At 41.9% G+C, this 26,946-nt stretch overlaps 1 protein-coding gene across 5 annotated transcripts; it reads left to right on the top strand.

Moving 5' to 3' along the window:
* The first annotated feature begins 250 nt into the window (after nt 1–250).
* On the top strand, nt 251–26,624 carry LOC128753913 (LIM and calponin homology domains-containing protein 1-like). Of its 5 annotated transcripts, XM_053856104.1 has the most exons (28): nt 251–618; nt 8,401–8,471; nt 8,560–8,629; nt 8,692–8,798; nt 8,864–8,894; nt 8,968–9,078; nt 10,386–10,513; nt 10,585–10,655; nt 11,835–12,036; nt 12,141–12,332; nt 14,026–14,334; nt 14,550–14,750; nt 18,860–19,117; nt 19,278–19,316; nt 19,669–19,798; nt 19,860–20,017; nt 20,122–20,692; nt 20,770–21,111; nt 21,765–21,861; nt 22,917–22,942; nt 23,131–23,244; nt 23,367–23,459; nt 24,049–24,232; nt 24,302–24,401; nt 24,699–24,755; nt 24,820–24,928; nt 25,011–25,113; nt 25,360–26,624. In XM_053856104.1, exons 1-28 carry the CDS (start codon nt 514–516, stop codon nt 25,383–25,385), a joined length of 4,005 nt encoding a protein of 1,334 aa, XP_053712079.1. In that variant the 5' UTR covers nt 251–513; the 3' UTR covers nt 25,386–26,624. The 5 variants fall into 5 exon arrangements, with proteins under 5 accessions (XP_053712079.1, XP_053712080.1, XP_053712081.1 ...); XM_053856105.1 differs by lacking the exon at nt 23,131–23,244; XM_053856106.1 differs by lacking the exons at nt 12,141–12,332; nt 14,026–14,334; nt 14,550–14,750.
* Nucleotides 26,625–26,946: the final 322 nt, after the last annotated feature.

Genomic DNA, 26,946 nt, shown 5'->3' with positions numbered 1-26,946 from the left:
AATGAACAAACATATCTAAAAACATCCTGTAAATGTCTTAACTTTATAGCCACATTTCTAAGGCCCCAAACTACTTGCATAGTTTGAAGCCCTCTATACTAGTAATAATTGTCATCCACTTCTAACAAATTCAAAATAACGGGACCCAGATAACGTTTGTTAATCGCCCCTCCCATCCGCTCATTCTCACTTTCTCGTCCATCCACCGTCCCACTCAATGGCTCTATCCCACTCTTTCCTCTGTCCCCCTCTCATTTCGCTGTCTATCCGTCCGGACCTCCCCCGCATAGATTCCAGTCTGCGCGTTCACGCGTCAGAGCACGGCGGCAACGGTGATCGAGCACGTCGGCGTCAGTCTCTGCGGTTCGGAGGAGAGTCTTTATTTTGAGAGGCTTCTGGCGTCTTTCGCCGCGTTGCTCCAAGGGTTTGTGCCACATTTAAAGCAGTCCTCTTGGTTCTGGAACAAGGAGGGGGAGCTACGGTTGTAACCGCGCAGCAACGGCCTGTCAGCAGATGGCTAGCCGGGACACAGGACGAGATGCCCCGGACGCTCCGCGGGACGGACCGGAGGCGAGCCACCCAGAACCAGCGTGTCAGGAGGCGCAAAAATGGATTGAGGTGAGCCGAACGAGACTGGAGATGCTAACCAAACCATGCAACGCACTGTAAATGAGAGCGAAGCCGGACATTTTTGTAAGAAACTGGAACAGTGGATGTACGTAAATAGCAACCACCACCGCGGCGCACGGTCACCTGTTAGCTGGGGGTCGGTGGCTTCAGTGTCGGGTTACTAGTGGGACACATGTGTGGACAAAATGACTGGCAAGTTCTCTGGCGTCACTTTTTAACCCACATTTGATTGAAACTTACGGCTAAGCAAAGCACGTTGGACTCGTTATTGGGTTTGTTTGTCAACGAGGAGTTGTTTGCTTCAGCAACGCCCCCTAGTTCAGGCGCCAGGGATTTCTGGTTGCCATGGTTATGAAACCGGGCCAGCGTTCACGCGCGAGATGCTCCGGTTTGAACCCACGGTGCTTCGAGATTATCATTTCTCGTCTGCTGCATGGCCTCCGCCGTCATCTGTTCTCTCCGAATAAACCCGGGTGAATCACCATTTGCCTGCGGAGCTGCTTCGTATGACCCATTTTTCACTGTCACTTCAGTGATTTAGCATTAGCTTTAGCTGCCACCACTTCGCAGTAATACGGCTGCAAGTCGTGTTCTGTAGGTCACTGGGCTCAGGCAGCGCAGGAGTATTTTCTGACTGCATTTAAGACACCTTACAGACACAAACCTCGGATTCAACATGTCAACATGAGAATAAACCAGCTTTAATGTGTTCAGAATACTTTGTACACCGCTGTGAATGTAAAAACAACTCACAAACCTTTTTTTTATTACCTTTTCATGTTTATATACATATTTATATGTATATAAACATCAATACCTTTTTAATACCTTTTGATGTTTATATACATATTTTTATGTATATAAACATAATGTCTATATACATATTTATATGTATATAAACATCAATGCCTTTTTTATATACATATTTATATACTGTATTTGTTTTGTCTTTTCCTGTAGTGTACAGTGGCTCTGTGAAAGCACACACAATTTTGTGGTACTCCCAGAATAATGACAAATAAAGACTGTTCTGTTCTGTTTTACTCTATTCAGTATCTTAATTCGAATTCCTCACACAGTTAACTAGTACTACCTTCAACTTCCACAAACTAAAATCCAATTTGTCATCGGTGTCTTAACTGGATTGTTAAGAAATTTTGTAACCATAAAACTATAAATGAAGAGATTTGTTTTCAAAATCTGTAGAGCTGTCAACAGATTAAACTGTTTAATCTCGATTAATCATACGACGGCAGAGTTGACTTGCCATTAATCTCAGTTTTTGTGTCTGTAAATGTAACTTAAAGGAAGATGTTATTAACTGCAGATTGGCTAATCATGCTTTCCTCATGCAAACATTTAAACACTAAAAAATGCAACCAATCCTTTCAGTTGTTTGTGATCCAACAACGTCTGGATTGGCACAACCAATTCAAGTGTAAATAAACTTGATTCCAAACTGCAAAACTAGTTTGAGAGAGAAACACAGTTTTGCTAAATGTGATTCTTATGTTCCCAAAAGGTACAATTGAGGTAGATTTCTGCTGCGCAACAAGTCATTGCTGCTCTTGAGCGCATGTTTTGTTGTCTTCCTGACTCATAATTCTGCTGTTATTTCCAGGCGCGTCAGTCTGAGTCTATTTGCAGCGCTGTATTTTTGCGCGCTCACAGGTGGAGATGCTGCATTTTGAACCCAGCCACTCTACACTGCCGTCTATATTTTCACTCCTCTGTGTGTGGCTCACAGAGTTTGCAAGAGTATGCAAAGCGTTTGTCTGCTATGCATCATACCACACACACACACTCAGTCATGGACACACCCAGGTTGAGTGACATTGGTCGCTATGGTAACGTAGCAGGGCCAGACTCTCAGGTGACACCTTTTCCAGGAGGTGCAGGAGAGCAATCGTCACCACCGCGTGGGGTCTTATATGAAATTCATGTTGCAGTGTTTACAGTGGGATAATTCTGATTTGTGTGTCTGTAACAAAATAACAATATTGTATCACAGGGCTGAATACAGTACTAATGACAGGTATTCATAATCTACATTTATATATGTTTAGAAATACATTTCTCACCTGAAGTAAAAACAAACATCTTTTTAGGTGTTCCGAATGTAGGTGTGACAATTTCCATGAGCAGAAAGTGTAGCAAATAAATACCTCTGACTTATTTACAGAGCTGAGATGATAATACTGAAACATTTTATTGTAATGTCCTTGTGTGACAACCTGTCTGTTAACAATATTTATCCAAGGCAGTAAATATTATGTGAAGCCTCCAGGCTTGTCATTGTGCGCCTGAAAACATTCTCATTGTTTTAATTTTGGTTTAAGAACTTTTATAGCGCCCAACTAGTCGTGTTTGAGTCGCAGGGGCCGCAGCCAAAGTAAAGTGAGCTTGACCTCTTTTGGATGACTGTGCTCCTCGCCTTATCTGGAACGTAAAGTCGAGACACCCTACAAAGAAAACAGCTTCCCGCAATATTTATCGGGCAGAAATTGAAGCGTCGTCTTCCGTATTGTACTTCAGGATGCTTTATTTGTTAGGGCTCGCTACACAAATACCAAACAGTGCATTCATCACCACATAGTTTCTGCATTGTGTGTTTGACGGCGTTAATGTCAGCCGTGCCGCCCGCGGAGTTAACTTCAGCCAATCATCAGGATCAGATAAGCTCCGCAGTACATTGTCACTTACTTTCCTTTCAAAGTGAACTGTGAGGTCATCTGTGTGTGCCTGTGATTGTTGGTGCCAGATGTCACATTTGTCTACAGCAGATTAATTTAGAAGGTCACAGACAGCCAGCTGTGCAAGTGTGAGGGGGATAAGAAATATGGAATAAAGGTGACCACCACCAAAAGAGGGGAATGTATTCCTCCATATCTGAGACATCACATGGTGTGTGTGTGTGTAAGGATGCAAATCAGTTGTTAGACTCAGTTTAAAAGTATTTTTTAATAGTTATTTATATGTAAGTAGCTATTTCCAAAGAATACTTGAGACTTTAAGTGATACAAGAAATAATAAAGGTGAAGAACCACACATCTATTCTGGACTAAACGCATGCAGAGGCAATATCTTAATTGAAAATAATCGTTTGTTTGTTGTCTTTTAATCCGTCTGATTTATTAATCAACAATACAAGAACTGCAGTCACGAGACAAACCACTCTGATTAATTACTTTCATGCAGATTAAATCCTCGGTGAGAACCTCCAACACAGCTGGATTATGACTTGATCTCTGTGTCTGCTTCCTTCTTTTGTTTCGGTCTCTGTTGTGTCCTGTTTTGGCTGACCACATGGTCATCGGACAGCGTGAAACAAGCCCGTCATACCAGGTCTTAGTCCAAATCTTAGTCTGATCAGGGCCTGAATGGTAAACGAGTAAAAGTGATCCGTTTTTGTGTATTTCCTCAGTGAGCAATATATTGCAACAGTCAGAATATTGATAGTGATGATTGTTATCGGGTAAAAATGGAGCCATAAGTGTGTGACCCATTTATGGCAGTGACGCTGACATTTGTCCATCTTGGATTAACATATTTATTTTGGCAACATTGCCTGTCTTAATACAGAATTCAAGCAGCCAGTCATATTTGCTATGAAACACTCATTTTCTAATTGACTTTTATGTCCTTGGTCTTCACAATAACATCTTAACACAATGGCCGTAGTTTATTTGTGTGCTCTCTACTTTACTGTGACTGGACAGTGAAGTGAAATGTTAAGCCTTCTGGCCTCTTCTGATCAACAGTGCAGTCGAGTGACCCCATTACTACCCCACTGCTTTGATTCAAATCACTCCAGTCAATTTAATGTTTCCCTCTGAAGGCAACACTTGTATCCTAAGTGAAAAACAGTGTTCCGCCCAATCCTCAAAATAGAGAGGTTTAAGGATCCCAACTAGTTAAAAGGTTTTCCCTTGGAGAGACTATCCCCAATCCATTTTAGAATTCCATAATCCCTCAGCGTGAGCCAGAAGAAACCAGTGAAAGACTGAAGTGACTCCCTGAAATTTGGAGTCTTGCTTATACTGTATAAATGAATTCAATGAAAAATCAGTAAATTTTATTTTATATCGTTTTGCAGAATCACCATGTTAGAAACAAACTAAGAGTTTGTGTCTAAAAATAGAACTTTACTGCAAGTAGTTAGTCATGAGGTTAGATGTGATAACACCGATTAAGACACCGGTTCAGCTCTGTTTTATTCCATTTAAGACTCTATCATCTAATGTTATAGTTTAAGTGGAAAAAAAAAGATAAGTCCCACCAAGTTTGCAGGATTTCAAGTCAGTCAGCATGATGTGAAATTTACCTTTCAAAAGAAACATTGCCTTTTTCTATCTGATCTTGAATGAAGTGCCCATTCTTGTGTAAATTTAATAGAATATAATTTAAAATAGAAGAAATCCGGAACCACCGCAACCCCAAATGTCTTAATATGGGACCATTTCACAAAGGATACATCAAAGGACACTCCACATTTTGAGCAATTGAAATTGAAATGTGAAGTTTAGAAACAACATTTAACACAGGTCTTTAGAACATGTTTTATACATTTATATTGTACTGTATTTGCAACACTACAACCTGCCACATTGGCCTGTTCATCCGCCCATACATGTGTTGTGCTGACTAGTCTGTGATTAATCGCTATTTGCAGCCCTGCTAAATATCCTTCGTCCACTGCGTCCCCTCTTCGTGTCACAGCAGGCAGCGCTCCGCGAGGGCTGAGAATGACCAAGAAAAGGGTCAGATTACTTTTGCTTCTCCTAAAATGCCCCCAAGACCTTTTGCCGGGGCTCCTTTGGCCGAGATGAAGCCCCGCCTCCTGGATGAATCCATCCCATTCACAACACCAAAGTATTTTTCCTCTGCTGAAACTTTAACGCCGTGTGTTAAAAACACCACTCAGTTTCTAAGAGCTGAGCTATCTTTGGTGGCTGCACCTTTAAACACACACACACACAGCGCTGCTTAGTGAATTAATAATGTAGGAAGATGCTGTAAATGTTTCAGACAGTCCAACCTTGATAAACAAGGCAGATGCGTGTGACAGAAGTGTAATGAAAAAACAGTCATGCCAATGGGAAACATCTGGTTGTCCCTTATGTAATAAAAAAATATGTTTTTGTTCCTGCAGATGGATTGTGTTTGTATTCCCCTCCAATCTAGAGCAACAAAGGATGCCATCTAGTCGATGGAATTCAGGGAGGCACAAGAAGGTCTTGAGTTTACAGCAGGACATTTGAAGTTAATCACATTTGTTTAGAATAAAATCATTGTTTCTGAGACTGATGAAATGTACATATTGGTCGGCTAAATCTAAAGTAATAGTTTTGAGTCATCTTTTCCAGTGATGATGAGAAAGCAGTTATGATTTACTTATGAAACATGTATAACTATATCAAACATATTTTTAATACTGGAAATCAAATGCCGTGTTACAGACAAACTCTTGACTTGAAAACATATTGTTTGTCACCTGTGAGTGACTTTCAATTCATGTTGCCCAAAGTTTATTTCTGTTTTTCCTGTCTCACCTGAAGGCATCTTCATTGCATTTCGTTGCATTGAAAACACAAGAGGTGAAGTGCTTTTTATTATTGTTTACATAAATATGATTTGTTCGTACTTAACCTCCAGCTCTGCTAAAATCTGAAAAAAAAATTGTATATCGTATCAGTATGTTTCATACCTGTAATTTTAATTCCATTTGAAATTGTCCAATTTGTTATTTGCAGTGGCAAAAATGATTTGAAAATGATTCATTATTATATTGAGCATGTTGACATAACTTTTTGGGGGAAGAGTATTCAGAAGGAACTGATTAAAAAATGATAAATGTTATGAATACGAAGACAATATAAATAAAGACATGATAAAAACATGAATAGTTGTGATAGAAAAGTCGATGTTTATCCTCATTATTTCATCATGTATGATGTCAAAATGTATAAGATAATGTGTTTCTGCTAAAATATTTGCAATTGAGCAGGTAAAATGATCCAATAAATTATGTATATAATTAGTTCCACAGGAGAGACTGATTGGATGTTATGGTAAGAAGCAGGATAAAGAAAAATGCATTTTAAATGCCCTTTATGGCAACTGTTTGTGTCAGTGTCACGGATTTGCAGTTGCAGACAATTACCAACTGAATAATAATAAGTCCCACGTGGAGAGAGTGGCTTTATGATGTCAGAGTTTGAGTTCTTACTGTAATCTGTGCTAATCTGGATTACACATCCAAACAAGCATCAGACCAGGTCTCTGTCCTTTTTCATGTTCATCTTTGCTCGCTGGTTACACAACTTCCAAAGAAAGCAGGGAGTGTATTTGTGTGTGTGTGTACGTGTGTGTTCTGCTTCCTGCTCTCATGCTGTACAGGATGGATTTACAAATGTAGTCCAGTACAAGAGATTAAGATTAGCGACGTGGCTCCGTCTAGCTATGATTGCATGTTCCTGAAGCTGGGATGTGAGTGAGGTTGCATTTTTGGGAAAAATGGAATTAAATTCCGAGAGCGTCTTTGGCTTTGGTCTCGTCACGCTAATATGTATTACTGAAGCAGATTTTCTGTGGGGGGAGGGTTGAACACTGGTGACCAACTTTCTCTGCTGAACAGATGAAGATGGACTGCTCAGGCAGGATGACAGAAAACTCAAGTATAGACAGGGAAATGTAGCGTTTCACCGTCAACATGGACAAATTATACTCAATCTATACTCTATACATACTCTATACTCTTATATATATACTCTAATATAATGCATCTTTCGCCATTTAATCCCTCAAGGCATCAAATCCGTCCACCAATAATTCCATACTAGCACCATGTTGGTCGCTCTTGTCCCTCCTGCATAATCAGGGTTTACCCCGTGGCTCTGTACCAGGTGGATCTAGTGGATTGAAGTCATCATCCCTGGTTCAGTTCATACGCTGATTTAACACAGGAGAACAACTAATAAGTTCATAAATGTGATGTAATTCACGCCCATATGGTCTTGTTGTGATTATGTAATAGGTGGTGATTAAGACAAGATTCACAAGGATTGTGTGTCTATTTTGATCAGCTGTTCTGTATCTCTTGTTTCTACTTGATTTTTTAAAAACATGGTTTGGCTGGTTTAGAACTGAAGCATGAGCCTTGTTCTTTTGGACAATTATTCCCACAGCATCATTTTGACCCTGAACATTATATTTCAGCGTCATGTGTCATTTTCAAATCCGTGCACTGCTTTTTGTTAAAAATAAAAATGCACCCAAAAAATTGGTATATTAATACTGAAAACATTTCTGCTTCGAGTACTCGATAATTCCTTCACGTTTTTGTGCCGTGAGAGTGACACACTTGACGTGATAAAATATTGACAAAACAGAATACTCTTTCAACTTTATTTTGCAAGGAAAATTTTTCTAGGTGCACCATATTATACAATGTGATGTGATACTCAAAACCTCCATGATGAAGGAGACTAAATGTTATTGATGGACAGAAAATTTAAGTAATAAAAGGTAACTTTATCACCAGTGCACTTCCATCCTGATGGCTAAGTATCAAATATTAAAATGTGAATAATCACCATTAGTTTATATTAATGGACTCAAATGTCAAATGTTGACCATGTTTTTATTATAAAATAAGAATACATTTATCGCACCAGGTTTGATGTTGATAAATAATTTCATAAACAAGTAGAAGTCAAAATGGAAAGGGAACGATTTATGCCGATTGATGTGCGTCTCTTCCTTCCTCAGGCTGTAACAGGGAAGAGTTTCGGGGAGAAGGACTTCCGCAGCGCTCTGGAGAACGGCATCCTGTTATGCGAGTAAGTGTCCGACTTCCTCTAAGGTCTGAAGCAGCGACAACATCCATAAATTCCATTAATCTCTGTGCTCCTCCCCTCCTCCACACAGACTGCTGAGTGCCATCAAGCCAGGCCTGGTCAAGAAGATCAACCGACTGCCCACCCCCATCGCTGGCCTGGTAAATGGACACCCTCCAGTGTGACCAGCCCGTCCGTCAATGTCTTCAAATCTCTCTCCCAGGACAATCTGTCTGTCTTCTTGCGTGGCTGTGAGGAGCTGGGCCTGAAGGGGTCGCAGCTATTTGACCCGGGGGACCTGCAAGACACCTCCATCAGAGCCAACCTCAAGTAAATATATTTTAAAATCTGTTGGTTTGAACTATCTGAAGTTAAACTCTGATCTCTCTCATCAGGGATTCCGACTGCAACCGCAAGCTTAAGAATGTAAGTTTCGATCATCAATGTTTCCGTGCTGTTGTATTCCTGTTTGATGAAAACAGCGTCTTGTCTCTGTCAGGTGCTGAACACAGTCTTCTGGCTGGGAAAAGCTGCGAGCGGCTGCGCCTCGTACAGCGGGCCCACTCTCAACCTCAAGGAGTTCGAAGGTCTTCTGGCTCAGATGAAGGTGGTGAGTGAAGCGATCACAGATGATGAGGAAGGGAGAGCGAGATAACAGCACAGAGGAGGTGCGGGGGTCGACAGCTTCCTGCTTTTGTGGCTGCAGACAAACACTTTGAGACAGAGGAGTCTCAAGAAGATGCTGCCTGACCTATCACCTCAGTGATTTGATTATTTTCTATGAATGATATGAGATTGGGATCCAGACGAGGCAATGAATTTTTTTCCCTCTCAGTTCCCTCAATTTGAAGCACTAGTATTTCATAATTTCTGATATATTATGATCTGTGCAACTCAATACCAGAATGTGTTGACTTTACTTCTTGACGCCTAGTTATGTTTGTCCTTCCAACTAAAACGTTTTAAAAGATTTATTTCTTCATCAAAACATTATTATTTCAATGTCTTTAATCTAAACTGATGCCACTGGTCTTCTCACAACACAAAATGTTATGAAACAGAATTAAAAAAATTGAATTTAATACTTGTGTTATGAGTTATGCATTTGTTTCAAATAATAAAACATGGAAACTAAATAAATAAACCAACATACAAATGATAATTTGGTCAATGATTTTATTACCAAAATAAAACGTAATAAATCTATACACTGATATCCCGACCCTAGAAGATGAGATTGTCAAAAGTAATCTGCGGTAATAAGGTAAAATTAAATTAACGTGTGTAGTTGACCATTTACAGCACCATCTGGTCACATTTTTGTCGAATGCCAAATTAAATTTGAAGATTTTCAAGTGACGTTTTCTGAATTTGATTTGGCTCATTATTTGGTTGGTAAAAACACATTAAAGCTTCTGGTCTCTCAAATATACTCTTTATAAAGTATCTTAAGTCGCATATCAACAGAGGTTATTAGATGTATTAAATTAAGAAAATACAATGGCATTAGTGAACAAAGGAGTTAGTAAAGACTGAAGAAAGTCAGGATAAAGGCCCTGGGCTGGATAGAGAGGTCAGAGGACAGACAGGGGTCAAAGGTCAGTTGATGGCTGAAACAGAGAATCTTAAAACAATGAATGATTTGAAGTGCTGGCTGCATTTGCCTTCATTATTGTGCAATAGTGGCAATGAAATGACTACTTTCTAGATCTTTCAACTTCAATGTATGTTGAGAAGTATTTAGGTTTTGAAAAGTAACAGATCACCGAGAGGGCTGACTGTAGTTAGTCACAGGCTGATGAAGGAAACGTTAACTTCTATTTGGTGATTTTTGTCTCTCAAATGATAGTGTTGTTTGAAGTATTATGGTGGACATTCCCCATGCTTGAACTCATACCATGATCATATCTTTGTCAGGAAAGTGACGATGGTGGGGATGGCTCCCAGAAGCGGAGTGTGCGAGACAGTGGCTACGACTGCTGGGACTCAGAAAGGAGTGACTCTCTCTCTCCTCCTCGACACACTCGCGATAACTCCCTGGACAGGTGATTTGATGCAGGACACACTCATTTAATTGCAGTCTTCACCTATAGTGGATGTTTTCTGTTTCAAACAGTCTGGATTCTTTCGGCTCCCGCTCGCAGCACAGCCCCTCACCCGATGTTGTGACCCGCGTCAACAGTGATGGTAAGTATGGATTAGCTTTTGCCTTCTTATAGCTTGACTGTCAACCTAACTGTTTAGCACATGTGAAAGGAGAAGACATTAAACTGTTGATCCTTAAAAAACATCAAATCAGTTAATTTACCAACAGCTTCGGCCCCCAGTGTCAACTCCTCCAGAAATAGTCTGATGGCATGTCCCTGTTGGCTTTGGACAACAGCTGAAAGAGTGTACGCGTGTGTGTGTGCCTGTGTGTGCCCCAGATGCAACAGCTGTTCATCTCAGTATCAATCACTTAAACCTGGGAAATACAGCCTGAGGTCAACATCCTGTCTGTGATATCCAAGTGTCTGTGTGTGTGTAAGTGGCTTTCAGGGGGGTTGGTTGAGTGACCATCAAAGACATCCTGTTTGTCTTCTTACCCTGATAATGAGCAGAGTGCAAAACAAAATCAATCCTGCAGCTGTTGATAGACTCTTTCCTTACATTCTCTTTCCCACTTGAAGTACTTAATGCAATTGTTTCACTGGGATCTTGTGAAATGGTCTTCCCTTTATTAGACTGTTTGAAGGCGGGCATTAAGAAACCTTTAACAAATGGACATTACTTATAATTTAAAATAAAAATATAGGCTACATTTGATTGCTGTCCATATGTGTATATATATGATTTTAATAAGTTATTTATAGTCGGAATAGGAATACAAATAAAGGCAATGTAATCTAATTTCATATGTAGTGAGTCAGAGTGCTTAACAGTTGCCAAATGGAAATAAAACAGAATTTAAATAAACTAGAATGTAAAATACAACATTAAAACACAGAATCATGTGTAAAATCTCACCTAAAAATAAAGTTGAACAAAAATGTTTCCTGGCAAAACTTTGCCGCACCATAATGTACCAGACTTCCCTTAAAATAATAGCTGCACATCGATTACACTTTGTAAATATTAAAAATAAAATACGACATAGTCTCAATCATCAGACATTTTTTCAATGTTTTGGGACACATTCTTTTAAGGCAAGCATATATTGATGTATTCAAGTAGTGGTGCAGTGACAAAAAAGACCCGAAGTGAGTGTCAAATTGGAAAACATGGAGCCAGCTGTTGGAAGAAATTGTCCTACAAATGAGGTTCCTCGAAGTGCTGGCATAGTTTCTAACCAATGTCTTTTACGCTCTGTTGCTCTTGGATGCCCAGGGCGTGGCAGCGACTCCGAGGCCGATGGCCCCAACCGGCGGCCAGATGTGAGGAAAGATGACATGTTGGCCAGGCGGATGCCCAGTTGTGATTCGAGGAGCTCCGTCCCGTTTAACCAGTTCCTGCCCAACCGAAGCAACGCCACCTCCTTCGTCCCAGTTCCACGGCGGAAGCCCCAAGCAGAGGAAGGAGAGCAGCGAAGGTAAATGAGTTTTGGCATCCACATCTGTGCTCACCGACTTATCTTTCGGACGTGAAGCTAATAATCGTTGCTCACTTGTCACTGCCGTCACACACGGGACACAGCCAAGCTCTCAAGGAGCAAACTGATGGCAAACGATTTCACTGCAAGGCCGCGAAGACTGTCTCATGGGCTCACGAGAGCAGTCCAGACAACCTAAATAATGAGGCGGCTGTGGGCGCTTTGGATGAGAAGAAGCTGCAGAAGTTGGAAAAGGCCGGAATTAAAGTCCTGCCTGCTGCCGTTCGCTACAGCAGGTCAGAGAGACGGAGCTTGCTTGGCGTTGATTCACCGTTAACACAGCCGGTTTCTTGCTTTGAGCTTGCGCTACTTGAAGTAACCTGCGGTAAGGAATGGATTCGCTTTATTTTTGGTTTTCATTTACACAGCAAGTTAATCGCTTTGATATTGATCAATGACTCTTTAAGTGTATGGCAATTACTTTTGGTAAATGAGTGAAGGATGAGGGGAATTTATGAGGGAAAATTGTGGTATTAGTCAGCATTTGTGATGGGTTGGTTGTGAGTTTATTATTGGCTTGTGCTGCAGGTCAACAATGCCAGGAATGCATTCTGCCTGTCAGGCCAATGAGCTTGGTGTCAAGGTGCTTGTTCAGGGTTCAGTTTAGGCCCAGAGTCTTCCTCCTCTGGTACAAGCAGTAGCAGAGTCAGTTTGATCCATATTAAGGAGCCACAAAAACAATTGGACGCCTGTGTAGTGGACTAATATCTCTGGCCTGTGAGGGAGGTGTGAGGATGGTAGCTGATAGAGGTGCGAGTGACGTACCGTGATGTAGAAGTGGGGAAAGATTGCTATGCTGCATCACAATATAGTCGGTGTGACTTCTGACGTACAAGGTCTCTGTGTTGCCCCAGTGAGGTCTGTATTCCGTACAACACTGCTGGGGTTGACTTAGTGAGATTCTTCTATTGAAATGGTTTTGTTTGTAGATGCTGATGGTCTTGCCGTAACATGCATGAGTCCAGAATACTTGTCGATACTAACACTCATTAACTAACTTAAATGTAAAAACATAGTTTATTCTAAGACCATTTGTGTTTACACGGGCCACGAAAGGAGCTGGTTAAGTGTCGCTGCACTGAAGTGAGGGGAACTCAAACTGGCTGCCAAAAATGTGCATGGGCTTGGGTTTACCTTGACATTTTATTTGTGTACTATTCAAACAAATGTAGAAAGTCACTTGTTTACCCCCGTACTCTGACCTTGTTTCTCCTGCCGCTGCTGTTATAGTACATTTACATTTATTTTGTCTATATAATTCAATATATTTGATTTTAATACTTGAAATGTTGTTGATAGCAAAGAGGCAGTAGTGTTCTTCAGCTCACTCACAGAGAATGGAGCCTGCACTCCACTGACAAATCCTCAAAAGATTTTTGGAGCTATATGGTTGTATTTCAGAACTCCACTAAACTGTGATCACTAGTTACTTCAGCCATTATTATATATAGATATAGAGATAGATATAATCGGAAATTTTAATTGAAATCCATCCATTCGGATTCAGGTTATTTGCTTAGATCACACAACCTACTTATAGTGGTCTCCATTCCAAAACACGTTTCAGCAGAAGAATATTTGTGAAGGATAATTGACTTCATTTTGTTGTGACAGCAACTGGCCATTTTATAATTTCTCCATTTCAAATGTTTGTCAAAGGTGTTCTCTGAATTTTCCCTCACCGCTCGTGCGTGCTGTGTGTGTAGACCCACATTGTTAATGAGAAAATATTTGTAAATCAGGATTAAAACGTGCTAATCTGGATTATTAATACGGAGTGAGAAACACTGGTTTGCGTGCGTGTGGATTCCTCAGAGGCATGGTTTTGATTTTGTGGCTGCACTCAAACTTTTTGAGCACGTCTCCGGCGCCCTCGCAACAAAACCTTCCAACCTCCCCTGAAATGATTTTGCTTGCTCCAAACACCAGCCAAGCACCGTCCGAGGAACAGGAAGTGAGGTCGCCGGTTCCGGATATCATCCTACGGCGGGAAAATGACTTCCTGAGTGGTCACAAGTCAGTGTGGGACTCTTCCTCAGATGGGGAAGGGGAGGCAGATGTACAGAAAGTCCCGGATGTCCGTAAAGACGACCTGGCGTCCAGGCGGGCAGTGCGCGGCCCTGTTTCTCCCAAGGTGCATCAGTTTGTGCCTGCACCCGTGTGTAGCAGCAAGGATCGTGAGCGCTGGGAGGGCATTAGACGAGCCTCTCAGCAAACACTGCAAGAGAAAGAGATCAGGTCAGAGGAGTGTGACCTCTAGTTCATTCATTTCTTCTCCCTGTGTTTTCACTTGTTCTTTCTCTCTTTTGGTGTTGCTTTTGTGTATATTTGATGTGCAATGTGTTTTGTGATGCTGTTTTACCGGCCATGTTGTTGGACAGTCAGAAGGACCAAGTTCCTGACATCATTACACGCAGAGAGAACCCTTTCCTAAACTCCCCCCTTCATCACAGGGAGGAGGACGAGGATGCGGAGCAAGAGGGAGGAGCGGGAGGGGTTAATGCGATGCCTAATAAGCAGACGGATGACCTGGCTCGGAGGCGTGCGCAGAGTAGGCCACTTCCCCAGAGAGGTGGGCCAGTGAGCTTTGCTCCTGCGTCCATGAGCCAGGCAGACATGCAGAAGTGGGAGAGACTCAAGATGACTGAGCCAAGGTGCCAAACACACACTTTGCATTTACGTTGCACCTGAGAACACTTGAGTTTTCGTGCTGCTGTCCTTAGTACCGAGTGTGTTGCTAATACGTGTGCAAGTATGTGTGTTTCTGACTGCTGTAGTTATGGTCAGAGGAAACTCCTAACTAGCAACCTCCTCCATTATCGCTCATGTTATCGAACCAGTTGTTTAGCTATTGTGCTATTCTACACAAAGCTAGAAGTCGAAATGCCTCATGGTAAATAGACTTTACATTTCACCATAAAAGAAGAGGTGAGGATTACTAATGACCAATGTGATGTGCAATGATGCGTAACCTCTCATAGTGATGAGAAATGAAAACAAGCAAGGTAAAACACCAATCATAAACTCAATACTATTCACTGCTTAATAAATGTCTAGTAACATGATGTTGCTTTTACCCTCATTTGAGAAGTGGATTGGAGTGAATGAAAAGGGCTTGAGGCATTTTAGGTCACTTGATGTTCAACAACTCTCCTATGTATAGTTAATTACATCGTAGCGGAGCGATTGTCCTCCTCCTGGCCTGTTCCCATCGAACTGTTTATTCTCGGCATAGTGAAGCCTTCAGACCTCTCTGGTTGTCTTTGACAGGCACGGAAACAGAGTGGAGGACTGTCCCAGACTCAGATTGTGTGTGCACAAAAAGGGGGTGCTTGTTGGCTGTGAGCTCGGTTCGCTCTTTGTCATCCCTCTGAGTTCTGATGTCATTAGACAGGAGAAAGATTTTTTTGTATTTGCAGAGCCGAAGCTGTAGCCAGGGAAAGTGTGATTACAGTGCACGGAGGAAGTAGCTAGAGTGTGTCTGTGTGAGTGTTTGTCAAGCTGATTTAACTTTAGACCGTCCGTCATTCATACTTCCCGACTGATTCACTCTTTCCATCTCTGTTCTCACAGTTGTTTCCTTTGTCTCTTGTGGCGTTTCTTCTCCACCCTGTTTTTGTCTCTTCTGTTTGCTTCTGTTTTTGTGCATGTTGTTTGTGTCTTCATTCATGACATTATACCCTCAGTGAGGCTGAGCCGGCCCCTGTGTGTCCCGCTTGTCTGGAGAGAAATTATGGGAGTCCTGTCAGCGGATCGGCAAAGTTTCGAGGTCACAGCAAAGTTGTGACCTTTGGGGGTGTGACTGAGATTGGGCCAGTAGACACGGTCGCGTCAAATGAAGGGGAGGAGGCGGGGTTGCTAAGACGACTCCTGTCCAAGGCAACTGTAGCCATGCCTGCTATTGGTCTGGGCTCCCAGCTTTCAGAGCGGGAACGCAGGTATGGACGGAGCAAATAAAGGACGTCAGTAGCTCTTGTTCAAAGATGCTTGCATCAGTACGCACCAAGGCTTTAACCGTTCTTGGCTGTGCATTATCAGTCTGCTTGTCAGAGTGTTTTGACTTGTGAGACGATTTTGTATTAATGATAGTTGCTTTTTAGGTGCATCTTTACCATCCACGATTTTCTATATTGATATTGTTAGCAGAATAACTGAAAACTCTTAATAATATTATACTATTATAATATTTTAATCATAATTTAATCGCATTTGTTTGTCTTGCATCCAATATCAAGGACGAAAAGTCTTAGTGTCACAACGTTGATAGTCAATAAGATAATACACTTCCCTTGTCACTTATTATTTTTGGTGAAAAGTCTCTTTGTAAATGACCAAACTTGAGAGTCGATTCTGTGGAAGAGACAACAGGTTCATTAGTAGGTAAAAACAAAACCAGTAAAGTTACAACAAAAAGCGACAGCCCAAGATGAAACATATTACTTTAGAGGTGAATTCCTCGACTTTTTATGGATGAATTTCAGTTATTTATCTGAAGACTTCAGAGAAAACCTTTTGTCCCCAAATATTTTACTACAAGATTGTATCACATGTTTTAAAGGAAGATATTTTCAACATTCGGTTGAGTCTAATGATGTATGAGATGGAAACATCTCATTTTTTCTTGTGCATGTCTGTTTTCTAGGCTGATAGAGGTCAGTGCACGTGTGTTTTATTAACTTTGTGTTTGATATTAGGTTGTGTGGCATGTGTGACTTCAACATCCTTTGTCTTCTGAAAGTTTTTTTTCTTCACTAAAAAAAAAGTTATTACATTAGAGACGAATGTAACGTACATTTTAGCTAGAGTGTAAGATATACAATTATATACAAATTGGTTGTTCATTGCTTGGAAGCTGGCTGGCTGGTCATGTGATGCTAATAGGCAGGGAAACCAAAGCCAGCCGTCACCAGTTAAAAGGCAAAAACGACAAGACATTCAGAGTATTTTGAGCCGAGAGGATGTCTTTAAGTTCTGAAAGAGGATGGTCTGTTTATAGCATGTTTACGTGTGTTATAATTAATGGTGGATTTAAGTATATAATTACAAGTTAAATATGAAAACAAATGTCCTCAGTCAGGTGTTTTCATGGCCTTGAAACTGAATTATCGAGTTATTCTGCTCCGCTTTTTAAATATAGTCTAAGCATGTTGATGAGCCAGAGAGCAATGGGACTACTCAAACTATATTGGGTCCCCAGTTTGAAGATCTTTTGATCACTACAGCATCTTCTGCTTTCGTTTATATGTGTGGGTTTATTGCCTGTTGTGGTCTTGCCTGTTGTTTATGCCATCCTGTCAAAGTTGTGGGTCTGTGTTTGCCTTCGTGGCTTTGCTCCATCTGCCTTGATTTTGCTCAGTTGTCAGGTGGCTGTAGGCAGGTTTCATTCGTGCTGCTGTTGTGGTGTGAGTTTAACGCTGTGTTCTCACAGCCAGATGAATGAGGAAAGCCAGAACGAGACCGCCGCAAACTCTGTAGACCCAATACCCTGGAGCCCTACCATCACCTCCTCCCCCGCGGAGCTGGACGCGCGTCTTGCTCAGTACGCGGACCGGTCCGAGGATGAGGATGAAGAGGAGGAAGAAAAAATCCCCGACCTCCAGAAGGACGACATGATGGCGAGGAGGACAGGGACTTTTCAGAAACAGAGCACAGTCTCAACGAGCTACAACAGCTTTCTGCCATTACCTGCATCCAAACGCTGTGCGCAGGCAGAGCTCCCCACTAGTGCGGCGCTGCTGAGCAAAGATAAAGCACAGACAAACCAAAGTAGGAAAGTCAATGTCAGGTGAGCTGAGGCTTCCAGCTGTGTGTAAAGCCTCTTAACATCTTGTGTGGTGTGAATTAGGGCGCACAGTATCTCTCACGTCACCTCCATCACATGCTCCCACTATGGTCCATACTGTTTTTTAAGAACGCAAAATTCAACACCAGAAAGGCTAGATTGTAGTTACCTTGTTTGGTTGTTCCCCAACTACTAACTGTGTGGGTCTGCAACACTAACAAGAGGCTGTAGTGTGGTCATTTCACATCAGGGTTTCTATCATAGAGTGGAGCAGCAGCTGCCACCCGATCCCATTGAGGTCGCAGCACCCTCAGAGCCGCCTGTGGTGCGGGCCGCTTCTGAGAACGATGAGGAAGACTATGATGAAAACGAGCCTCTGCCTGACCTGGAAAAAGATGACATGATGGCACGGAGGACCGGAGCTTTTCAAAAATCAGGCATGTCGTTCAATCAGTTTCTGCCAGTTCCAGGGTCAGTCAAATACACGGTGAGCCCGGTTTCTGCCATGAAGCCGCTTCACAACAGACCTAGGCGCTTGGAGAAGGTGGTTGCTGAGAGGTACATCTGTCGACGGTGATGCCGCAATGTTTGGAGTTGCGATGCTGTGGATGTGACTTGCACGAAATGTTGTTTAGATGTGGTGCAGCTTTTGGATTTTGGAATCTGGAGGATTTGACCTACTGAGTTGTGGTTGACCTGTTTGTACTAACATGAGTGTGTTGCTTTGACTTGCCAGCATTTGTGTTGCGCTCTTAAGAGTTTGAAACTGCCTGTCAGTTACAAGCATTTTTAGAGGTTTGCATCTGTTTGGTTTGAGGATAAAAAGTTACCCTGAACTTTTACACTGCATCACAAAGGGAGACTCTAACACAACTCACTGTCCCAAACTCCTCAGTTGTCCTTCACTAACTGCCGTCCAGTTTGAAGCCACTTTGTAGTTGTATTTACTAGTAATTCTGCCTTCTTCACTGGGTCGTTCAGCAGCAACATCCCACTCGCAGAAAAACCCTCCACAACTCCACCCAGCAAGTGTGCAAACCTGGAGGAGGAGAAAGAAATCCTTAACCCCTCCGTCCCTGAAGCCGCTGAGCTCCACTCTCCTTCACCTATCACCCCAAGTCCAACTCACGCACACATTTCTAAAGAAGAGTTGATAGAGAATGTGAGGGCTGAGAGGGAGACAAAAGAGGAGCCACGAAGGAAGCCATCCTGGCTGGAGGATGATCTGCCTCCAATGATGTGAGACGCCGGCCTGCATGTTGCACTTTCCATGACTCTTCTGCAGGGTTTGACAGGAGTGATCAGGAGCTTTGCAGCGATGCAACTTTTCTCCCTCCAGAACAATGAGCATTCCCAACCTCCAGGCTGACCTCTTATTCATTCTACTCTGCTCTTTTAGGATGAGTCGGCGAGTTGCGTATTTGTCTGAGGACACTGAGTAAGTTCAGTTCGGATTGGGCTCTGCATGATTGCAGTTTTTTTTTCTTTTTCTGTAGTTTAATTCTACTAACTTGTCTTTTTTCATGGCTTCCTTCCTTTGTTTGCTGCTTTGTGAAGCGACCTTTGGTTGCCTTCAAGCTGCATGACTCAAAACAAAGCGTGCCATTTGTTTTTCCTGTTTAATCACTATGCTCTAACAGCAAGTGCACACACATAATAACAAAAGTTTTATTTATATTAATCAAATTAAAAAGAATCTGCTTTTCTACTTCTTCTACCATTCGATTTCAAGTATTTGCTTTAATGATTCCCGCCTGTCTCATGCTGTCCCAAACCTCTGCCCTCTCCAGGAGCGCCAGCATGAGCGACATCGCCAATGAGGACGAGGTGGGACACTTGCCGTCTCTCAGCCAGTCGCGCTACGAAAGAATGCACGAACAGTACAACAACTTCCAGGAGGACGATGACCAGTGGCAGGATGTAAGTGACAGGTCGAGACTCGGGATCAACCGTGAGACATCTGACTTTATGATGTTCTCAGGACTTGGCTCGCTGGAAGAACCGCCGCCGCAGCGCCTCGCAGGAGCTCATCAAGAAAGAGGAGGAGAGGAAGAGGATGGAGAAAAAGATGAAGGAGGATGGTGTCGAGGGCAGCAAGAGGAAGAGCATAAAGACCTACAAAGAGATAGTAGAGGAGAAGTAAGACTACATTCTATCTTGTTTCTCTTTATGATACCATGAACAAATTATGTCTGAGATTAAATGAACAAAATGACAACCAGAAGTAAACCTTGTTCCTCCAGAGAGAGACGAGAGGCTGAGCTGTGTGAAGCCTATAAGAAAGCAGCGAGCCCAGAGGAGGCTGCCATGGTCTTACAACGCTACGCACTCCGCTTTACCATCAGTGATGCCACCTTGGACAGTTTAAAGCTCCCCAGATCGAACTCTAATGTCAGCCCTGAGAGCAGTATGGTGGAGCACAAACCCACCAAGGAGTGTGAGTCTCCGGAAGCTCCACAGCGACCAGAACCAGAAGCTTCGGCCGCAGTGACGGAGCCAGAGGCGCCTGAAGAGTCGTCCTCAACTGCTTCATCCGTCTCTCCAGCAGCCTCCGATGATGTCCAGCAGTTAAAACTTAAGACACCTCAGTCTAAAGAACTCCAAGGACCAGTTAGTGAGCCTCAAAACATAGACAAGAAGCCTCCCTCAATTGTTAGAGAAACCGAAGTCACACCGACTGCGGTGGCACCTATGCAGCTTCCGAGCGTAAAGCCGACGCACAAGCTCCCGTCCCCGACTGCTCCCACCTCCAGACCTGTCCCACTTCTGACAGCCAAGCCATACGGCCAGCCCCGGAACTCCCTGAACATTAAGGTGAGCTGTCTATTTCTCAAGATTTAACATTTATTTTTCATGTCCATCACGATCTGTATTATCGACCCCTGCACTAGATGGACGGTTTGGTGCGGGTGAACGGTGACGCCTCTGTCTCAAGTCCTCCTGTGTCCCCGCTGATCACTCCAGAGAAGGAAAACAAACCGATGAAAGAGGAAATTCCCACCCAACAGTCTTCATCTACTCAAGAGCTACACCAACCATCATCTCCTCCGACTACTTCTGCTACTCTCCCTCCCTCTCAGTCATCATCTTCATCATCGTCATCATCATCCTCAGGCTCCACCATCAGCTCCTTGTTCCCTGGAAGAAACTGTGTTGTCACGACAATGATTGTGACCGAGCTGACTCAGACCTTAATCGAGCCATATCAGGAGGAAGGGCTGAGCAACGGAGAGGTAAGGCTGCCTCTCACATATAGGTCCTGCAGTGCAAAACTCACCCCCCTCTCATGAGCCTCCGAAAATTAATGTCCAGGCTTCAGCTACTGTATATCTGGTCTACTGTCTACTGTGAATCAAGGCAGTCTTTTGAGTCTTGCTGTGGCACATCATATGACTTTTTCTTAGGACTTTTATTTTATTATTGTTTAGTAAGTTATCTTAACATTGTGTGTCACTTTACAGCCGGCTTGTCCAGTTCCCTCAAACTATGCTCAGTCGAAGGGCCAGTGTTGTTGTGACATTAAATTACAGGAAATTTTCATGTTGACACCAAAATTTCTTTCTTTCTGTTTTGTTTATGTTGACGATTTGCAGCCAAGCAACACAAGACCTTGTAGAAGTCTTTCAGCTTCAAAGCTGTAGTTTTGCTGTAAATTTAGCAGTTGAATATGTCTTTGTGCAAAGATCATCAGCAGAAGTGTTTAAACACAAAGACACCTTTGACTCATGTCTGCCTGTTCATGATAATTCTCCTGTTTGCGGAACACAGTGTGACAGACATCATGTTCTTGAAAAGGCTTGGAATGTATAATTTATTTGTCGTGACTCATCTATTCCATTTATGCACACAAACACACAGCAATAACACAGAACCTTTGCTCTTGTAGGTGAAGACGGTCGTGGACTTGCATGAGAAGCCATCAGAGGAGAAACCAAGTCAGCCATCTTCAACCGCCACAGTAGAATATTCTGCTCCAGTCTCCGGTACTGATGCTCCCATTTCACTTCACTCTGTGAGGGATTCTGTTGAGCTTGGTTGAGACAGAAGTCCTGATATTTCCACATTACAAAATATATTCTGACATTATTTACTAAACGTGTGCAGATTAAGAATATCAGGAAAGTGTACATTATAGTCTATACAATGTGATGCTGAATAGATGCAGAAGCACTGAGTCCAGGGTGTCGTTGTAGCTTGAGTTGTCAAGAGGAAAGTTCATGTTTCATCCGTGTTTGGCTTGTTTCGAGACCTAGGTTGGTTGTGAGTTCATTTTTATCAATTTAAAATAGAAAGAGGGTGCTCATCCATTACCCGCTGCCCACCTTTAATTCAGTAGTGTGTGGCTTGGGCTGCTTTTGAAACAGCCATGCTATGGAGATCTACAATGCTGTCACTGACTCAAATCTCCAGTAACTAGCTTCTATCTGGTGGGGCTAGTTTTTAGACGCTTATTGTCCAGGTACGGGGTAAGAAATCTAGAATTAAAACGCTTCATAAAAATGGTGGCCAAGGTTCCGCAAGAAAAAAATTGAAGCATCTCTATATGGAAGCATCAGCACTGCTCTGTGCTTCAAAGGTTGCAGTACATTGTGGGTATTATCTGCTTCTATAGTAATAAAATCATGTTGCTGGCCCGGCATGTTTTTCTAGGGCCTCACGTTTGAGTTTGTCCAAATATATGAAAGTGACCTAACTCATTTATTTTGGTATCTGTTTGTGTCTGTTGAACAAGCGGAAATGCTGCATAAAGAGGTTTACAGAATACATTGTGAAACTGCAGTGCATTTATGAGTGCAAATGGCGACCAAAATCGGACGACACAAAACAAGATGAACAACTACCGAAGCCACAAATCTGGGGCGTCTCTCCTCTGGCTATTTTTACCCAGCACATCTGCAGAGCTTAAGTTTGTCTGTCACACAAGTACATGATCCAAAGACTTCATTTGGGGTGTCACTCCTCCCCCCCTCAGCTCAGCTCACTTGTTTATTTTTTTCTATAACAGTCAACATTTTTTTTTCTGCTTTCTTCTTCACAGACGGCCTTGAGGAGAACAGCCACTCTGTGAGTATCTCTCATCGCTGCTCACTGCTTCCTCTCGTTTCCTCCTTCATCCTTCAATATGACCCTGTCTTGACCCTTGTCTCGGCTAGTTGTCTCTGCAGTTGGACGTGTCCTCTCACTTTTCCTCTTTTTCTGTCCCCTTGCTCTTTTTACCTGTCCGTGTTTGTGACTGATGGTTGCTGGGCTAGATTGAGACCCCCATATTGAACTTGGCTAAACGCGTTAATCACTGGGTGTGGGACCCCAATGAGGAGCGTAAGCGCCAGGAAAGGTGGCAACAAGAGCAGGAGCGCCTCCTAAAGGTACACTGGTGGACTGCAGTGAATAAGCAAACCTTTAAGATAAGGAGTGACTGTGCTTGTGTGCGTGTCTTTTAAAGAGTGTGTACGTCTGTCGTGTTTGATGCATGACTCCTGTGTTGCAGGAGCAATACCAGAAGGAGCAGGAGAAGCTGAAGAAAGAGTGGGAGAAAGCACAGCTGGAGGTCGAGGAGGAGGAACGGAGGCACAATGAAGAGGTGCAGACTCATATATACAAGACAAAAGCACGTTATCTGGCTGTTGCGAATACTACAGATGATGTATAAATAACGCTCAGAAATACTATAAATAGACCACTGTGCCATAATAATACGCCGTGAGTGAACTACTATAAAGCTGCCATTCAATAGTCCCTCCATGCTCCAGTGGGTTTCCTCCAGGCACGTTCCTCTTTTCAGTCTGACATATGAATGTTGCTGGACATTGGTAAAGATGATTCTTTTTTTTATTACAGTTATGATCATGAGCATTCCTTTTTATCAAAATTTGTTTTTAGTTTACAAGTGTGATGACTAAATCTCATTTAATTACTAAGTTAAAAACTTTATATTTTGATATTTTGAAAGACCCAGGGCTGTGAAATCTATATTTTGTATGGATTATAACTGGATTTTATCCATGTAATCTTATTATTTTTATTCATTTTAATCAATATATTATTTAAAATCAATAGTTTGTCCCTGTCTAATTACACTGTATATACGTATGTATCAGTAAATGTGTATGGTTAACTAGTAGTATGTATTTTTTATAAATAATCTTTATTTTCCAAAACTTGTCTCACAGGAGCGGAAGATATTGGAGGAAACCGTGGCCCCGCTTTATCCATCTGGCCTCGTCAGTCAGCAGTCAGACCAGAAGACAGCGACCCCTACAGTTCCACCGGTGAACAACTCTGACAGCAGGAATGGCCACAATCCCAAGACTGGAAAGGAGGACCAGCACGTGTCTAAGCTGCATTTCCTTCAAGGTTAGATTCACATTTAAGATAAAGGATCAGTTTTGGTTGTTAAATGAACCACTGTGGCCATATTTGTAGAGTCTCTATGTGAAGGGGAACCATTGAAGAAACAGGAAATGTGGAAAACAGCCTCTCTGGACCGGAACTCTCAGCTGGACCAGGACCATTTTGTGAAACGGTATGTTGTAACTTGGTTTGTTTTTTCATAAAAAGGAAGTTATACTTGTGTTTTATTTCCTGATGTTCTGTATCAAGCTAATCTCTCAAAATCATAATGAATTATGTGAAAACTGAATGTGGTTACAGATTAAGTACATGTGATGGTATGAATAGGACATTTAAAAAAATGATTTTAAGAGGCTGGTGTCAAGGGCCATGTGACCTTTAGATTCATAACTGCAAATGGCCCTTCATACTTCATATATGTCTGCTCTAGTGGCATCATGTGAGCTAACAAGTGGAATTGTGGCCACAGGTCTGGGTCCCATGAAGCAGTGGCAGGGAAACTGTCTCAACCTCCTTCACCCAGCAGGTAAAATCATCACCTCAGACTCTCAGCTGTTTTTAAAAATGTAAAAATAAACGTGTGTTTTTAGGTGCGTGAGTGGGAAGAGACTATGCTCCGGTTGTTCTCAGCCGTTGGGGAAGGGAGCTGCGATGATCATCGACACACTGGGACTATTTTTCCATATGCAGTGTTTTAAGGTGCAGTGACTCTGTCCCTCTCAAAATAACTAAAGGCACAGGGAATGGAGGTCAATAATAATCTCTTTACTTGTCTCACCAGTGCGGCGTGTGTCAGGGTCAGCTTGGCGACACCACTGCTGGAACTGATGTGCGAATTCGCAACGGACTGCTGAGCTGCAACGACTGCTACATTGCATCTAGAGGTGAGACCATGGAGAAACAGAAATTGATGTGTTCCTTGAAACATTTTTCATGTAGAATCATGACCGCTGAGAGTGTGCAACGTGTGAAGAAGATGCATGTCCTTTGTTTCCTTTGCAAGCCACCATCTTTAATATGTTATAGCTTACTGGTAATGATTTCATTGCATTTAGAAAATCGACTGTTTACCCTGTTTTCTTTGGATAAAAATTTCAACTTATGCTTGCCTGTCATTTCCATCTCTGCAGGTAGGGGGCAGCCCACCACGCTATGATGGCCAGTCGCAGATTTCAACCTAAACTACCACCTATTGCACAATCTCTCAACTTGAATCCTGGGAAATATTTGGGAACCGCAGCTTCATCTCCTTTTTATTGTGAATTAATCTGAACAACTGGAAGGTTTTTATTGAAGAAAGAAAGCGTTGGAACTCTGAAACTTTCCTCCATCAGCATGTTCTGGGCCACCATCTTGAACACCATGCTTCCACTACGCACCACTTAAGAATGTATATTAACTACTATTGTCGTGTGACTCCAGGATCAGGGTGAAGAGTTGAATTACATGAAGTAGCTTAACCATTTTAATGCCTTATTCCTAACTTAATTTCTATTTCATTCTTTATTTTCCTCTGAGAGATTGAATGGAAGAACATATGTAAGTTATTGTGAGAGTTTCTTACAGGTCCCTTACAGGTCATGCGTTATATATCTTTCTGACTCACACTCAACACATTTTGGAATCTCAAAAAAGTAGAGTCTCCTACTTCTGAAATGATTTTATCTTATCTTTTTTATAAAATATGTGATGAGAAAAGAAAGAAATCATGTCATGAATTTCATCAACAAAAGAGGAGTGTATTAATTGTGTTAGACCTAATTAGAACTATATTTTATAGTCTAATTTTATGAGCTGACATCTTTTATGGGACCTTTAAAGAAAATGGCGTGCATTTTGGGATTTCCTGCTGACATAGTGTGTCCTTATCTTTCACAGTCATTTGTCCCATAATTATTTCTTGAAGAAGAAGAAGGATGAAAATGCATGTTATCAGAAATACTTTTGTTTTACTGTTTAAATCTATCTGGGTCTTCTATTATTCTCCTACAATGAATCAGTGCCTTACTCTGCATTGAATGCAAGTTTATATGGACCCCCTCGGGGGACAGAAGGGACTTTGAGTGCATGTGTGTGTTTTTGTTTGTGTGAACTCTTGCATGTATTTGTATGTTCGCATCCGACTTGAAGCACACTTCCAAACCAGCATCAATAAACCTCCCAGATCCCTCTTGCTAACTCAAACCACTGGAAGAAAGTTATTTGCTGCTTCCCTGATGTGTTTTAATATCCAAATGTCAATGTCAGTTCCAAATGTCTATCGAGGTCTCCCTGATCGTCTGCCTCTCTCACAGTTGTTGCCTCCCCAGAACTGAACATCTCTTTTTTTGTTGCTTCCTCTTGAGGAACAGAGTGCTCAGTTTGTTGTCTTTTATAGCAAGTGTATGTTTGTCAATAAAATATTTTAAATTAAATCTTGTTTTTTTTTTCCCTTCTAGTCATTGAATTGTTGCTTGTTGATACCTGGAAAAAATATTGTAATAAATAGAAAAAAATGTAAATCATGCGACCTAAAATCTGCTAATAACATTACCAAATAAAGCACTACTATGAAATTTAAATATTGAAATTAAATCTTAATTTAAATGAATAACTAATAAAATATATAAAATAAATAATTTCTAATGGATTTGAAGCAGTTGTGAGACATATTCATATTTTTAACATTAGAATTGAATCCCCAATTTAAAATCTGTGATGCAATTAAGTACAGCTTT

Source organism: Synchiropus splendidus, chromosome 2 (genome assembly GCF_027744825.2).
Source record: "Synchiropus splendidus isolate RoL2022-P1 chromosome 2, RoL_Sspl_1.0, whole genome shotgun sequence".
Classification (NCBI taxonomy): Eukaryota; Metazoa; Chordata; class Actinopteri; order Syngnathiformes; family Callionymidae; genus Synchiropus; species Synchiropus splendidus.
This window is presented reverse-complemented; position numbering and strand designations above follow the sequence as displayed.

What these genes read in the sequence shown, in the direction of transcription:
- LOC128753913 (XM_053856104.1), top strand. Translation starts at nt 514, where the DNA reads ATGGCTAGCCGGGACACAGGACGAGATGCCCCGGACGCTCCGCGGGAC. An exon ending in CTCAAGATGACTGAGCCAAG is followed by an intron (nt 14,751 to 18,859) that starts GTGCCAAACACA and finishes TGGGTCGTTCAG; the next exon opens with CAGCAACATCCCACTCGCAG. An exon ending in CAGGACCATTTTGTGAAACG is followed by an intron (nt 24,402 to 24,698) that starts GTATGTTGTAAC and finishes TTGTGGCCACAG; the next exon opens with GTCTGGGTCCCATGAAGCAG.